The sequence below is a fragment of the Pygoscelis adeliae genome, unplaced genomic scaffold (assembly GCF_000699105.1).
Source record: "Pygoscelis adeliae isolate BGI_AS28 unplaced genomic scaffold, ASM69910v1 Scaffold127, whole genome shotgun sequence".
NCBI lineage: Eukaryota > Metazoa > Chordata > Aves > Sphenisciformes > Spheniscidae > Pygoscelis > Pygoscelis adeliae.
This window is the reverse complement of record NW_008825208.1, coordinates 5,766,989-5,780,114: the sequence shown is the minus strand read 5'-3', so window position 1 is coordinate 5,780,114 and position 13,126 is coordinate 5,766,989. Positions and strand designations below refer to the sequence as shown.

Genomic DNA, 13,126 nt, shown 5'->3' with positions numbered 1-13,126 from the left:
GTTCCCACTCAGTATTATTACCAGTATTTGGAGGATTGTAAATTCAAGATGTAAATTTGCATCTTTTCTATCAGAGGCACATCAAACTTCAGGGCTTCATTGGCAGCGCTGTAACCTCACACCACCTTTTGGGCTGGTGGCTTACGGGGAGGCTTTGAAACATTGACAACCTTTTGCACTTCAACGCCCATGTATCAAAACCAACGCCTATGTATCAAAACTTTGAAAGGCTTACTAACATTACCTTCAAAAGCCCCACACCCTAAATCTTCTGACTGCTATGTCCTACATGCTTCTTGTTTGGAGAAGTGGAGTTTTGAGTTACAAAGTTTTCTTTCTGCTATTGTACATTTTTTACGTCAATTGTCTTTGAATATGGGTGTCTCCATAGCTCTAAAAATTCCAGTACTGGTGCAGAACAAAACAAGCTGCAAGTCCATCTGGTGTAAGTAGTGAATGAGGCAGGTTTTAATGCACCTGCTTATGCCAGTGGTAAATTTGGCCCTTATAGGTTATAAAATGTGGTCTAGCAGCAGAAAAGATTTGAAAAATTAGGTGCTAACTGCATCTTTATCTGAAGATCAAATGTGGACTAATCCAGCACATCCTTTTAAGATTACTGGCAATTATTTTTTCTTTTCCCTTGAGTGGAGTTCCATTTCCTCAATACTCGGGCTTTGCCAGCAGGTCCTAAAGGGTAGGTCGGTATCTTTGTTACAAGACATTTAGAAAAGAGTGCAATGTTGCCTCTATATGGGTACTAAACAGGGTGCAACTTTATTTACAGTGTAAAGTGCATCACACAGAAGTCGTTTAAAACACACAACAAGCAGTGACATAAATGACAATACAGTACTGGGTAGGGAGGGGAAAGTGTTCCAGCAAGTATCAAAACATCATCAACAGCACTAATACAACAGCCTCTAGTTTCAGCTACTCTGTCCTACCACCACATCTCCTTACGAAACGTGCTGACTGGGTCGATCTTGGGACTCCATGTACTAGTCACTAGTGTGAAGCTGGAGTGCTAAAAGCCATCCCGCAGCCCTAAAGTCTCCAGCAATGTCCTGCCAGCTCTAAGCACTGTCCTCACCACTGCTGTTCTGCTCTGGAGATCGCCAGGGCAGAGTCGGGCACACACCAGAGAAGCACACTGGACCAAAACATGAGAGTGACATATAAATAAAGATCTGCTTTTCTCACCCATGCGCTCTTTTCCTTGAGAAGTCCTGTGTTGCTCACTGCAACTTCCATTCATATGCTGTTAAGGCAGCCAAGAAGGTCAAGGAACAAAGTGCCTAGAAATGGTGGTGACTATGGGTTGAAATGCGGACATTATTTACTGAATGCTAACTTCAGTCAAAGCTGTAAACATCGATGGCTGTGGAGCTGGGAGACAGAAGATTGTTGCTACGTGCTAGCAGAGTCCATTAGAAAAAGAAGGTTGTGAGAGCTGAAACAACAACTCTTCAGCTGGTTGCAGCTCCCACTGGGAAGGAATCTACATTCACATTAAATCTGATCCCCTAATGACTCCTATTCTTTACCTATCTGTTTTTCTTTTAATTGGCTGAAAGCTCTTACTGGCTCACAAATTTGCTTGTTTCTTTCTTCCCCATTTCTGGTCTTGGGCTAACAGCCATAAGTTATGTGTCAGTATTTACTAGTGCCCTATTAGTGTAACTGTGAGCTCATTTTGGCGTCATACCACTTTCCTGTGTCCAAGTTCATGCATTCATGAAAGGAAGGTAAATCTATAAAGGGGGGAGGGGTGGGGCAGGTTGTGCACACTCTTAATCTGGAGGGTAACTAAGCAGGTAAGGTAAAATTTATTTCTCTTTCTTCTTTCCCAGTGCTGACTGCAAGTCACGCTTTTCTATTATTACTGGGAAAAATGGAGCTTCTGATCAATGACTCTCAGGTTGTCACTTTAACATCTCACTTTAGCAGACTTTTTGCTAACTGACAATAATTACCAAACATTTGACCTCAAAAAATGCATGTGATTTCCACCTTGTAATTCCACCACCCTGCTTAACCATAGGTAAATCTTAGCATCTCAGTTCATTAGAGCATGACTTAACGATGGCATTCAGGTGTGTGTTATCCTCAGATGCAATGGGATCAACAGTGTGAGAAAGAGAAATCTGACAGCATGTATGCTCTCAGTATTTCTCACTCAGCTGAGTATTTCTGCCTGTATGTGTACTCGAGAGGCCTTTTCCAGTTCTCTGAGGGTTCTGCGTAACATAAATACAACCTTTCTGTAAGCAAATAGCGAAGTTTCACCTGTAAACATAACTGGTGCCTTCTCTCTCCATCTTAGGGGCAGTCAAACTTTGGGACCCAAACCCCATGTATCAAAAGCTAGCAGACAGTTGCTAGACATGTATTTCATAATTTACACAGGAAAGGGATGGTGGTTACAGGCAGGTGGTGAGTCCCACGGCAAATGGGAGGCGCAGGTTTCAGTGGTCTGCCTGCTTCCCACTGCTGGATCCTGGATTATCCAGCTTTAGAGCTACACCTGAACTGCCTGTAAGCCAAAAAGCTTGAAAGGCTCTTGTTGGTTAGACTTGGTCCATCTTTCTCTGAATGACATGATGTTCTCTCATCTCTTTTACATTTTTGACTGTTTTACCAATAAATCTCAGGTAAAATTCATGCCAATACCTTCCATTAAGTCACTCTCCAATGACGTTAATGTCACATAATATACATTACAGAATCTTCTTCTTATGCCTGCAAGAAACTGTGGTTACAACATGGACTTTATCACATGTACTTCTAATTCACACCAACATGAGATCAGAAACAGGCTCAACGCAAAGTTTAGCGGCTCAGTTAGCCTTGCGTAACTATTCTTTACTGTTGAGTTGCTGGACAGCAATATGCTTTTGCAGATGGTAAGCAGAATTGCCACATTCTGTTTAATCACGGTCGGCAGTACAGTATGGTTTAATTAGCTTACTGTATGTAAGAAATGGGAGGGACTTCACTGTATACAACCACTTCCTCAGTGGACAGTAGGAATCTTTACATTTGTATGTGTATGTGTGTATGGTGTGTGTGTGTGTAGCAGCATATATTTGATAATACTTTTGTAAATGAAAAATACAGAGGATTTCTTTAAAAATGGAAAGGTATAGTAAAAATGTATCACAAAATAAAATATAAAACAAGGGAGCTGGGGGGGAAGGGAAGCAATGGATTTGATTTACAATGCATTAGATTCCAAGCCCTGGTGCCTAGGCTGAAGAAAGGTATCTGAATGTAGAACTGCTGCTCTGATGTTAAAAGGGATAGAATCCAGCCTTCCGTTTCCTGCGTCAAAAAACCCAAACAAAATAAAATCAGTGCTGTACTGAACATAGCAAACAAGATCAACAGTGAGGCATAAGAGGATGGTGTCCGAAAGTATACCAGGGATTAGAGTGCCACAGCTCAAGGTGGCATATTGAGAGGGGAAGACGGTGGGAGTGGGGAATAGAGATATCCGGCATTTAATATAAGTCATGACTCATCACAGAGTGGTTTGGAGCTAACCTTGTCCTGGATGCTGATAAAAGCTTTTGGCCCTTTCAGCTTCCCTTTATAAATCACACCTAGTTAACCTGCAACAGCGAATCTTTGCTATCACGGCATTTACTCCTGTTCTGCCTGTATTGTTTTTGAGTCCTCAGAACAGTATCGTACCTGGTAAAGAGCCACCAGCGGCTGAGGCCAAAGATTAACAAAATACAGAACAGATTTCAGTGCTTGTTTATGTCCCCTCCCCTCAACCCCCTCCAGTTCTGTGTGGGAAACTTCCTCTCAAACAGCTCTTGAAGGGCGAGCTGCTAGACTGCAAGCCCGTAGGGCTAATGATCCACTTTCTCTCAGATTTCACAATGCTGCACAGAGCTGTGGACTTGGACAAAAAAAAAACAAAACCAAGAAGAGTCCAGTTTGGTAATAGCCTGAAACTTTGCTTTGCCTCAGAGGTAAACTGCATAATTTTTGACTGCTAAATCTACTGGATTTGGGCTTCTCTGCTTCATGTCCTAAATGGAAATACTATCAGACTTTAGATGTGTAGCTTTCAGTCTAAAGCTGGATACTGTTTGTTTGGCAGTACATTTAAGTTGGTTCACTTAGGCATATATAATCACAGCTGACAAATGAAAACTATTCATTTTGGGCAACGTAATTTCTCAAACAAGCATCTTTTCTGTAGCTTTAAGATAAACGGTGTATCAGAGAGACAGAGAGGAATGTCTGTCACTACCTGTCCAGAAGAAGAATAGAAAAAATGTACAATGTCACAGGTTTTGTCTGTATCCCAGAGAAAAACATTAATATTTAGCTGTTATTTATTTATCTCTCCAGGATAACGACCAATGTGTTCAGTAGGAGCCTGTGTGAGTTGAGGTATAAATACTTTTGCTAGCCTGTGTTTCATGGCCCTCATTAATATTCCATGCAGGGAGCAGGAGAACTCATGCTGCATGTTTTGTTACTATATCTGATTCCCAACCACAACATCATTACCATTCCACCTGCCTTCCCTCTTCAGGGTTGTAAATGGCTCTTAATGGCAGCATGAAATAAAACAGCTTTCCAAAGAAAAACTGAGTCCTGTTCAGACTGCCCTCAAAGCCAAACACCCAAACTTCACAAGTTAACTTTAAAAAACAAAGCTAATGCTGTAAGTGCTGCCTTGCATGGTGATGGGGCTCACTGATTTGAAAACCTAGTCCACTATTGGACCCATTAGACATGAATCAGCAAACCAAAACACAAGCAGTGGTAAAACTCTCTAAAAGAGAGCACACATGAACCAGATCTAAGTCTAGTCCTTGGGGCTCTTGATATGGGTACTGCACTGCCAGGTGATTTGAACTGGGACTAGACTCAGAGGCACTGTGTTGTACTCTTTAAATGATTACACCACTCAACACTAGGTGTAAGAAGAGCTATTATTTATAACATCTGTTGCATGACCCTAGTCTTGCACCTGGACCCAGCTGAGGTATATACAGTTCAAAATGAACACTTGTACATACTAGGCCACCCAAATTTCCTGAAGATCATTCTCTATTACATCACAACAAATATTTTCCATTTACACCATTAAAAATAAAGGCTAAACCTTATAGGTTTGCCTGCCTGCTTACATGTACCTGAGTTTTCTAGAAGTTTGGCAATCATTTTGCAGAGTACTCTCTAAGGTCTTTCCAGATAGCCCATAAATCATGAGCCATCCAATGACCACTGATTTACAGGATCTAGAGATGCTCAAAATGTGCAAAATTAATTGCACATTCTTCAGATTTAGGGTTCAGTAGGGTGTGATTCAGTCTCGCTATGGGACAGTGCTCAACAACACTTACCTCGAGCAGTCATGTCCAGTCCATGATGAGGGACAATAGCACCGATTTGGTCGTATGCACTTCCCACCATTTAAGCAAGGCAATTGGCAAACAGCTGCATACAAATACACACACACACAGAGTTGCATTAATGAGCACACCCACAACAAGCTGATTAAGGAACAGGGCACTGAAAATCCAGCCTGCATTATTCTGTTAAGAATGGACTACTCTCAAAACTACAACGTTAAACATCAACTGTGAGTCTGTTGTAAAAGATGGTTTTCTCTGGAAAGGGCAGTCTTAGAAGTGCATCTCTGCTGAATGTGACTTGACCCTCTCTACTACTTTTGCTATCTGCTGCAGTGTATGAGCTGCATGAAATAGCCAGTGTATTATTTTACATTGCCTTAAAAATTCTGTTCTTTTTGCCTCAAGTTGAGGCAAAAAAAGGAATGCAAGTGGAAGCAGGAGGAGGAACTAGAAGAGAAGAGTCAGAAGATCAACAGGAGAACAGGCCTTATTTCTAGGAAGAAAATGTGGGTGTTTATTTGAAAGGAATGTGACAGCTAAACAGTAGCCAGCACAAGCAGACACCAGATGTGGTAAAAAAGTATAGAAAGAGGCAGCATAAACAGAGAAAGTTAAAGGTCAGAAAGCCATTTACAGATCAACAGCAGGCAAGGATTAAGACTTCACACAATGGCACCTGTACGGAGACAAGGGAAGGAAGCAGACAATGACAGTAAGTTCCCGAAAGACACTGAATAGCCATAAGAGGTGTGACTAGGTGGTACAGGACATTTGAATGAGAGAACAAACACTAGCCTGCCTGATGGGTTTGTGCTGGGCCAGCTGTGAAATGGCTCCACCTGCTTTTGTGTGACAGCCTAACCCAAGGGTATCAAGTAACCAAACAAAAGTCAAAACTTCAAGTCTTCCCATCAGTTTTGAGACTGGAAGATAAAGCACCATACAATTTACAGAACAGATTTAGAGACTCACTTAATGAGGTCCTTCAAATGCAGACATTTATATTGCAGGAAAGCTGAAAAACGTGAAGTCTTTTAAGCAGATAATGCCATATCTAGATGACAGACCTAAAGATACCAGTGAGGACAAATGGTGGGTAATATTTTGCAAGGACTATGCATCACGACACACTGATTAAAATGGAATTACAGGAAATGGAATGAGTAATCACAGGAATGCGAAAGGAGATGGAAATACACTACTCCGATTTCTCTGGGCCAAACACGAACAAACAATGGGAGGAGGTTATAGAGATGGACCATCCCTGTGCAATTAAGTGCACCAAGTTTATCATGTTGAAAATTACTTCTGATTCTGGAATCAAGCATATGAATGAAACATCTTTAGCTCTCACTTTATGCACATTATTATTCCTGTGAGACCAGCAGTTAATCCAAATATTTCTCATTTCACTTTGCTCTGTCACAGCAAAAGGTCAAGATCAGTAAGTAAAATTAGAAGTAGTTTAATAACTTCATAAGCAGTGGTTACGAGCTTTTATGAATGGGCTTTGGCATAGATGCAGTTGCTCACTAGAATTTTTTCTTTAGCTACCAAAAAGCAAGTCAGATTTTGGCCTAAATCTGGGCCAGCAGATTTGACTTGCTGGCCCAAAAGTGAAAAAGCCATCTACCCTCCACAACCACCTATGCTGTTATAGCTGCAAAGTTCGTGAAATATGAGAGGAAATCATGCATTATGTTTGAGGCAAGTGTCCCTTCAAAAGACAGTAGTTCTGAGTTAAAATGTTCACTCTGGAATTTCAGTTTGCTGAAGGATGGTTGGGTTTGCAGTGTATCACACAGCTTATCCCCCAGACTCACTATTCTTATTAGTTGAACAAGTAATATGAACAATCATTAACAAAAGCATGAATTCCTCCTCCAGTTCACCCAATCAGCCACTCCAAAGTCTTGCAGGAAGGCAAATCCCGGCTTTCATGTTAAGGCCCTGTTAACAATCAGTTAAGGTGCACCTGGACAATAAAAATACAGTGAACAAACTGTAAAATAATTTAAAAAAATAGTTAACATTTATAAGCGATTGAGATTTAATAATGATTGAAAGACATTTCAATGATCACTCAACTGCTATGAGTTTTACTGGCTATTTCCACAGGGACAAGCCTTTCAAAAACTGGCATTTGTTTAGTCTTGATGTGGAACCATGTATTCCAAACTTGGGTTCAAATATTATCCCTAATTGCAAATCAGCCTCATCTGACACAAGCTGACTTGCCAGGACACAGGTCTGGAGCCTAGAATCACTCCTCTCACTACCCCTCCTATTTTGGTGTGCTACATGCCCTTCAGCCTTGGTTAGGTACAAGTAAGAGATCTAGTAAAATGAAGCGCACTTTAAATTTGTTCAGAGAACTTAGGTGATACCTAATGTAAGGTACCCTTACATGGGTACCATGTACCCATTAAACTCAACCGTCCTTAAACAAATCCTTGCTTTGCTCTGCCCTCTTGCCTAGCTCAGAACTCAGGCATTAAGTGGGAATCCCTCAAACCAGATGACTATGTGGTGAAAAACGTCTGTAGTACCTGCAGCTTGTTCGTGAGTTTAATGGTGACCTGCATGTGCTGAAGATGAAAATTAAATTCTAACTCTTCTTGGAACGGACAGTCCAGTTTTATTCTTCTCTTTGGAAATCCTCTCTCCTCTGCACTGCTTTTTGCAGAGAGCACTCTTGTAAATCCTGTCTGTCCTTTCTGGGAGCAAACTTTTCTGAAGATTTTAAAGACTCATCAGTGACTACTCTGAAAATAGTTTGCAGCAAATCCTCCAGGAATATTATTGCAGGCCTGGGTTTTCCTGTGAGAAGCTTAGTAGTTCTACAGAGTCCTTGGTGAACTGTACTAGGTATTGATAGTACAGTCAAAAAAATTGAAAAAAAATGCAGGTGAAAGGGGTTTTACCCGTATGGCAGCGCGATCCAGTCCATCCAGGGGGGCAGTCACACTGGTAAGGGGCCACACAGCGTCCTCCATTGAGACACGGCAGAATGCATATTGCTAAGGAGAGGAGAAGAGAACCAGTGAAAAGAATTATCTCCCATGAAAGCAAAGAATAAAGTGTACAAGAAAAGAACTTATGTTTATTTATAAACTCTACTACCCCTTGAAGTGTTTGCATGTAGTATCAGCAGAATTGAGTAGGATCTACCCACAAGGCATGAGCAGCAAATATGACTGGCACGGCAGCCAGAAATGAGAAGGAATGATGGCAAACAAATGGACAGACTGGAGCAATTGCTGGAGTCCTTCAGATGCCTGTAGACTCTGTGCTTACTGGAAATAAGCAGGGCTGCTTGCCTGTTTCTCATGTGTATTATCCACAGACATTGCCCACTTCTGTGACAGTGGCTAACAAAATCAATTCATACTTTAATTACAAGCAACTGGATTGTTTGTGGATTCCCTGGGGTCCCACAATGTAACATCCAAAACAAGTTAATCTATGTCCTGTCCTCAGAAAAGCACTTGCTCTGGGCCAGTGAAAACATGCTGAGACAGGTGACACCACAAGCTCCCCATGGAAAGACAGCTTTGATACAAGGCATTTTGGGTGCAACAGGTTGACCGTGGCTGGAAGCTTTGGGGAAGAAACAAAGCAGATACCAAGCAGCTGATGTCCTCTGGACTGAGCACCAATCAAGCTATACTGCTCCTGTGAGCAGATCTGCAAAATTGTCCGATGTGCACACTGTTCATGACTTAAGTACCTTCACAAAACTACCATCTCCACTACCCTAACTGAATTAAGTACTCGTGTGAACATGCTCTAATAAGAGCAAGAGTTGAGCTGGGTCTCAAATTTGGACCCTTGAGTGGCACTTCCAGTGGAGTTTTATACTGGGAGGGTGGATGGGGGCTGCAGAGGACTGATGCCTCTTCCCCTGCACAGCAGAGGTCAAGCTGAGCAGGTGCAGTCAGCCTCAATAAGAAAAGAACAGTGAACTTGCAGAGAGCTCATAGGACTAACCCATATCACCAAGAATTACTTGTCTGTATCATTAAACTAGTAGTGCTCTGCATGTTTTTTAGAGTGGTCAGGCCTCTCTCAGGAAGATGAATCTATCTTGTTATCTGTGAAATGTACTGTGAACTACAAGGTGACCGAATTCTGTCAGAGCTCTGTGGCCTCACCTGTGGCCTGATCCTGACAGATCAATGGTCAATGCTAGCACTCAAAAATCCCTTTGACTTTCAGAACAGGCCCTCAACTCCAAAGACTAAACCTATCTTTTCTGTTCACCGGTGCACCTTGCTTGACAAGCAACACTGCAAAATTGAGGTGGCACTAACCAGCTGTGGGAATCCTTTTCCCCTCTCCTCACTACCTATGCCAAAGTTAAAAAAAAAAACTCAAAAAAAAAGAGGGAGCTATTGCCTGTATCTGCATGAAGTGTGATCTGGCTAGTCAGCTGCCTGTTCATTTTCTTCATACAGGAAAACAGGGTCTGAATTGGGATGACAGATCAAAACAACTGAGGGCATAAAATCTGTCCTCTGGTCCTGAAGAATGCATTAAGTATCATTACTAATGGTAAGGTAAGGAAATCAATTGTGGCATGCTAAACACAATTCTGCCAGACACAGGGCTCAGTTATCTTCTGCTGAAACTGTGAAATATACAGGGCTGAGTTTGCATGTCTGGCTATGGTGGTACTGACAGACACAGGGACAGCAAAAGAGGGGCTGTGTGAATGCACCACATGGCTGGAGTTTCAGTAAATGCAGAAGGACAAAACTTGCTGAACCTCTCCTCCTCGTTCTGTATCTACAGCTAATTTGTGCCCTGTGGAACTGACACTGCCACAGAGAAGACCTGAAAGCTGCAGAGGTAGATTCAGAGGACCATTTTAAGATGTGATACATCTACCTAGCAAAATGCTTGAACCACATTCCTCTCCATGAACTACAGGAGGAGGTGCCACATCTTTTTGTAGGTCTCCATGTATACTCAGAGCCAGGGACAGTGACACCACTGTGGCTGCAGATGTTCTTGGACATGCTAAAGGTTTACGTCAGGGCCATACTGAGTACTATATACAGTAAGGGTACTTTCCTTTTCTATCCACATAGACCCATGCCTAACTGTGTACAGTAATAAGGCTTCTCGTGCAGCAGCTATGCCAGCATAAAAGGGTTAGCCCTCCCAAATTCCTTGTGCTAAGATCATCATGAAGAAAGTGGGAAACATGGCACAAACTGGCATCCCTAATGTCACCCAGGGCATCTCTGACAGACCCAAGAGTCAGATTTGGCTCTTTTCAACCAGAACAGATCCTGTTGTCTCACTATTCAGAGATCCAGGCCAGAAAAAGCTAGCCCAGAATTTGTGGGGTACAGGTACACAGGTCAGGAAGGACAGCATGGAAAAGGTGACACAGTTGTTGTATTTGAACATTAATTAATCAGGTTCATAACCACAGACTGATAAAAAAGGAAGCCAAGAAACAAATGCAGCCACCAGCAGAACACTCACATCCCTCCTGTTCTAACCCCTGTTCTTTCCCCAAAACTATCATGTATTGCTGTTAGAAGCAGACTTTGGAGAACTGAAGCAGGCTGTTCTTCAACCATAGTGAAAGGGCATCCACAAACAAAATCACATCAATTAAACAAGTGCTTGTTTTGGTTTGGAGATGTCAGGGGATGGTCATTTGTCTAGAAACAAGCAACCAGTTGGTCCTTTCTGTTCTCTCTGATTCATCAAGCAGAATAAAGTAATGATTTTTATGTTTTTAGCTCTTACGCCTTTAATTGTCCCACCTGGTTCACTACTGTGAATTCACTTGTCTAACCTACAACATCCTTAAAATTACACTTAGGGATGATATACATACGCTCTTCACAGAGACGACCCATCCAGCCATCCGGACATGAGCAGGCATTTGGTCGCTCACAGATGCCACCATTCTGACATGGGAACCGACAGACAGCTGAAAACAATACAATTACTTGACAAACTCAAGACGGTTAATTAGAAACTTAGTAATTCAGCATCTTGCACAGATCTTTGCAGTTGTAAAGTTTAGAACAAACAAACGTAGTGAAGTTCAGAAACATAAATTTGATTTCAAGGGCTACATCATTTTCTGGCTCCGTGTGTCTGACTAGGTACTGTGAGCAAGAGCGTGGGACCCACTAAGACAATAAAAAATTGTCGATGGCAAGAATGAAAACTTATAAGTTTTTAAAATAGTTGGGTAAATTATTTGGATAATGTTTCAAGGCTGCAACTATGCTTTATCTGCTTTTTCTCCACTCATTTTTGTAAAACAAAACAAAAAACCCCACCCCAAACAAAAACTATTACTTCCCCCCCCCCCTTCTAAATTAACCTTAAAATGAAAAAAACCTTTCTTCTTAACTCTAAAAAGAAAACAAGCTTTCTTCTAACCTTGGTATGAAACACCAAGATAATGCCATCTGGCATAAAATAGGGTTTGTTGAAAGTAAATTTAAACACTGTGATAGAACAAGCAATTTTTATTGCACTATCATCCCGCGTAATGAGGAGTGACCAACAAGAGTGCAGCAGTGGCACAGTAAGTGTTTACCTGTGGAACCCAAAGTGTGATTATAAACCTCACTTAGCATTCATACTGACTGGTGCTCCTTGGCTTGCACACCTGTTAATAAGCACCCGATCATAAAAATGAGGAATCTGAAGTGGACTCTATCATGATAGCCCAATATGTTGCCTGGACTGGACAGGCTTTGTGCTTCATTTCTATGACATTGCACTGTATCTTGGCTAATACATCCAGGGAAACCAGGACTACTTCACAAAATCATGTGGCAAGCTAAGTACAAACATGTTAGACTTCAAGATCATTGGAGGAAGTACAATCCTTGTCATGTTGGTGTATGTACTGTATACAGAAGATCAAAAATTGTGGCTTCGAGATGATACTACAGAACAAATAAATAATCAGACTAACTTCTAATTAGTGGTAGTTATGAACACAGAGTAACCTCAGGAAACTCAGTCTGAACTGTTAATTGCATCCTATCTTTAATTAGTTACTAGGTGAGCAAAATATGAGTTTAGGTTTGGAGTGTTTCAGATCTTGTTCAATGTTAGTATTAAACACAAACAGCGGTTTAGCACACTGAAACATTGTTGAGTTCTGAGCTCCACATTGGAAATAATGCAAATCTTCCTCTGATAGAGCCAAACTTGAGTCACTCTTGCAGCTAAGCCATGCCAAGCTGCAAGCTACAGCATGGAGTCTGTTGAAATGGCAACAAGAAAAGATTCTATAGGTACCTCGGGGATAAAAGGAAGATGAGGGAAAATGTGGGCCCTCTCCGGAACGACATGGGAGACCTGGTTATCCGGGATATGGACAATGTGGAGGTACTTTATGACTTTTTTGCCTTGTTGCCTTGTTTTGACTTTTTGCTCGAGCCTTACCGCCCAAGCCGCAGAAGGCAAAGGCGGGGACTGGGAAAATGAAGAGCCGCCCAGTGTGGGAGAACATCAGGTTCGAGACCATCTAAGGCGCCTGAAGGTGCACAAGTCCATGGGACCCAATGAGATCCATCCGCGGGTCCTGAAAGAACTGGCGGATGAAGTTGCTAAGCCACTATCCATCGTATTTGAGAGGTCGTGGCAGTCCGGTGAAGTTCCCACTGACTGGAAAAGGGGAAACATAACCCCCATTTTTAAAAAGGGAAAAAAGGAAGACCCGGGGAACTACAGGCCAGTCAGTCTCACCTCTG

At 41.9% G+C, this 13,126-nt stretch overlaps 1 protein-coding gene across 1 annotated transcript in view; it reads right to left on the bottom strand.

The window, feature by feature from the left end:
* Positions 1 to 754: 754 nt before the first annotated feature.
* SVEP1 (sushi, von Willebrand factor type A, EGF and pentraxin domain containing 1) overlaps positions 755 to 13,126 on the bottom strand; it is a 186,549-nt gene continuing 174,177 nt past the window's right edge. Inside the window, exons 45-48 of the mRNA XM_009328996.1 lie at positions 11,242 to 11,337; positions 8,309 to 8,404; positions 5,373 to 5,466; positions 755 to 3,324 (exon numbers count right to left, since the gene is read on the bottom strand). Coding sequence (XP_009327271.1) covers positions 3,294 to 3,324; positions 5,373 to 5,466; positions 8,309 to 8,404; positions 11,242 to 11,337 — 317 coding nt within the window. The 3' untranslated portion in view covers positions 755 to 3,293. The remainder of the gene's footprint in view (positions 3,325 to 5,372; positions 5,467 to 8,308; positions 8,405 to 11,241; positions 11,338 to 13,126) is intronic.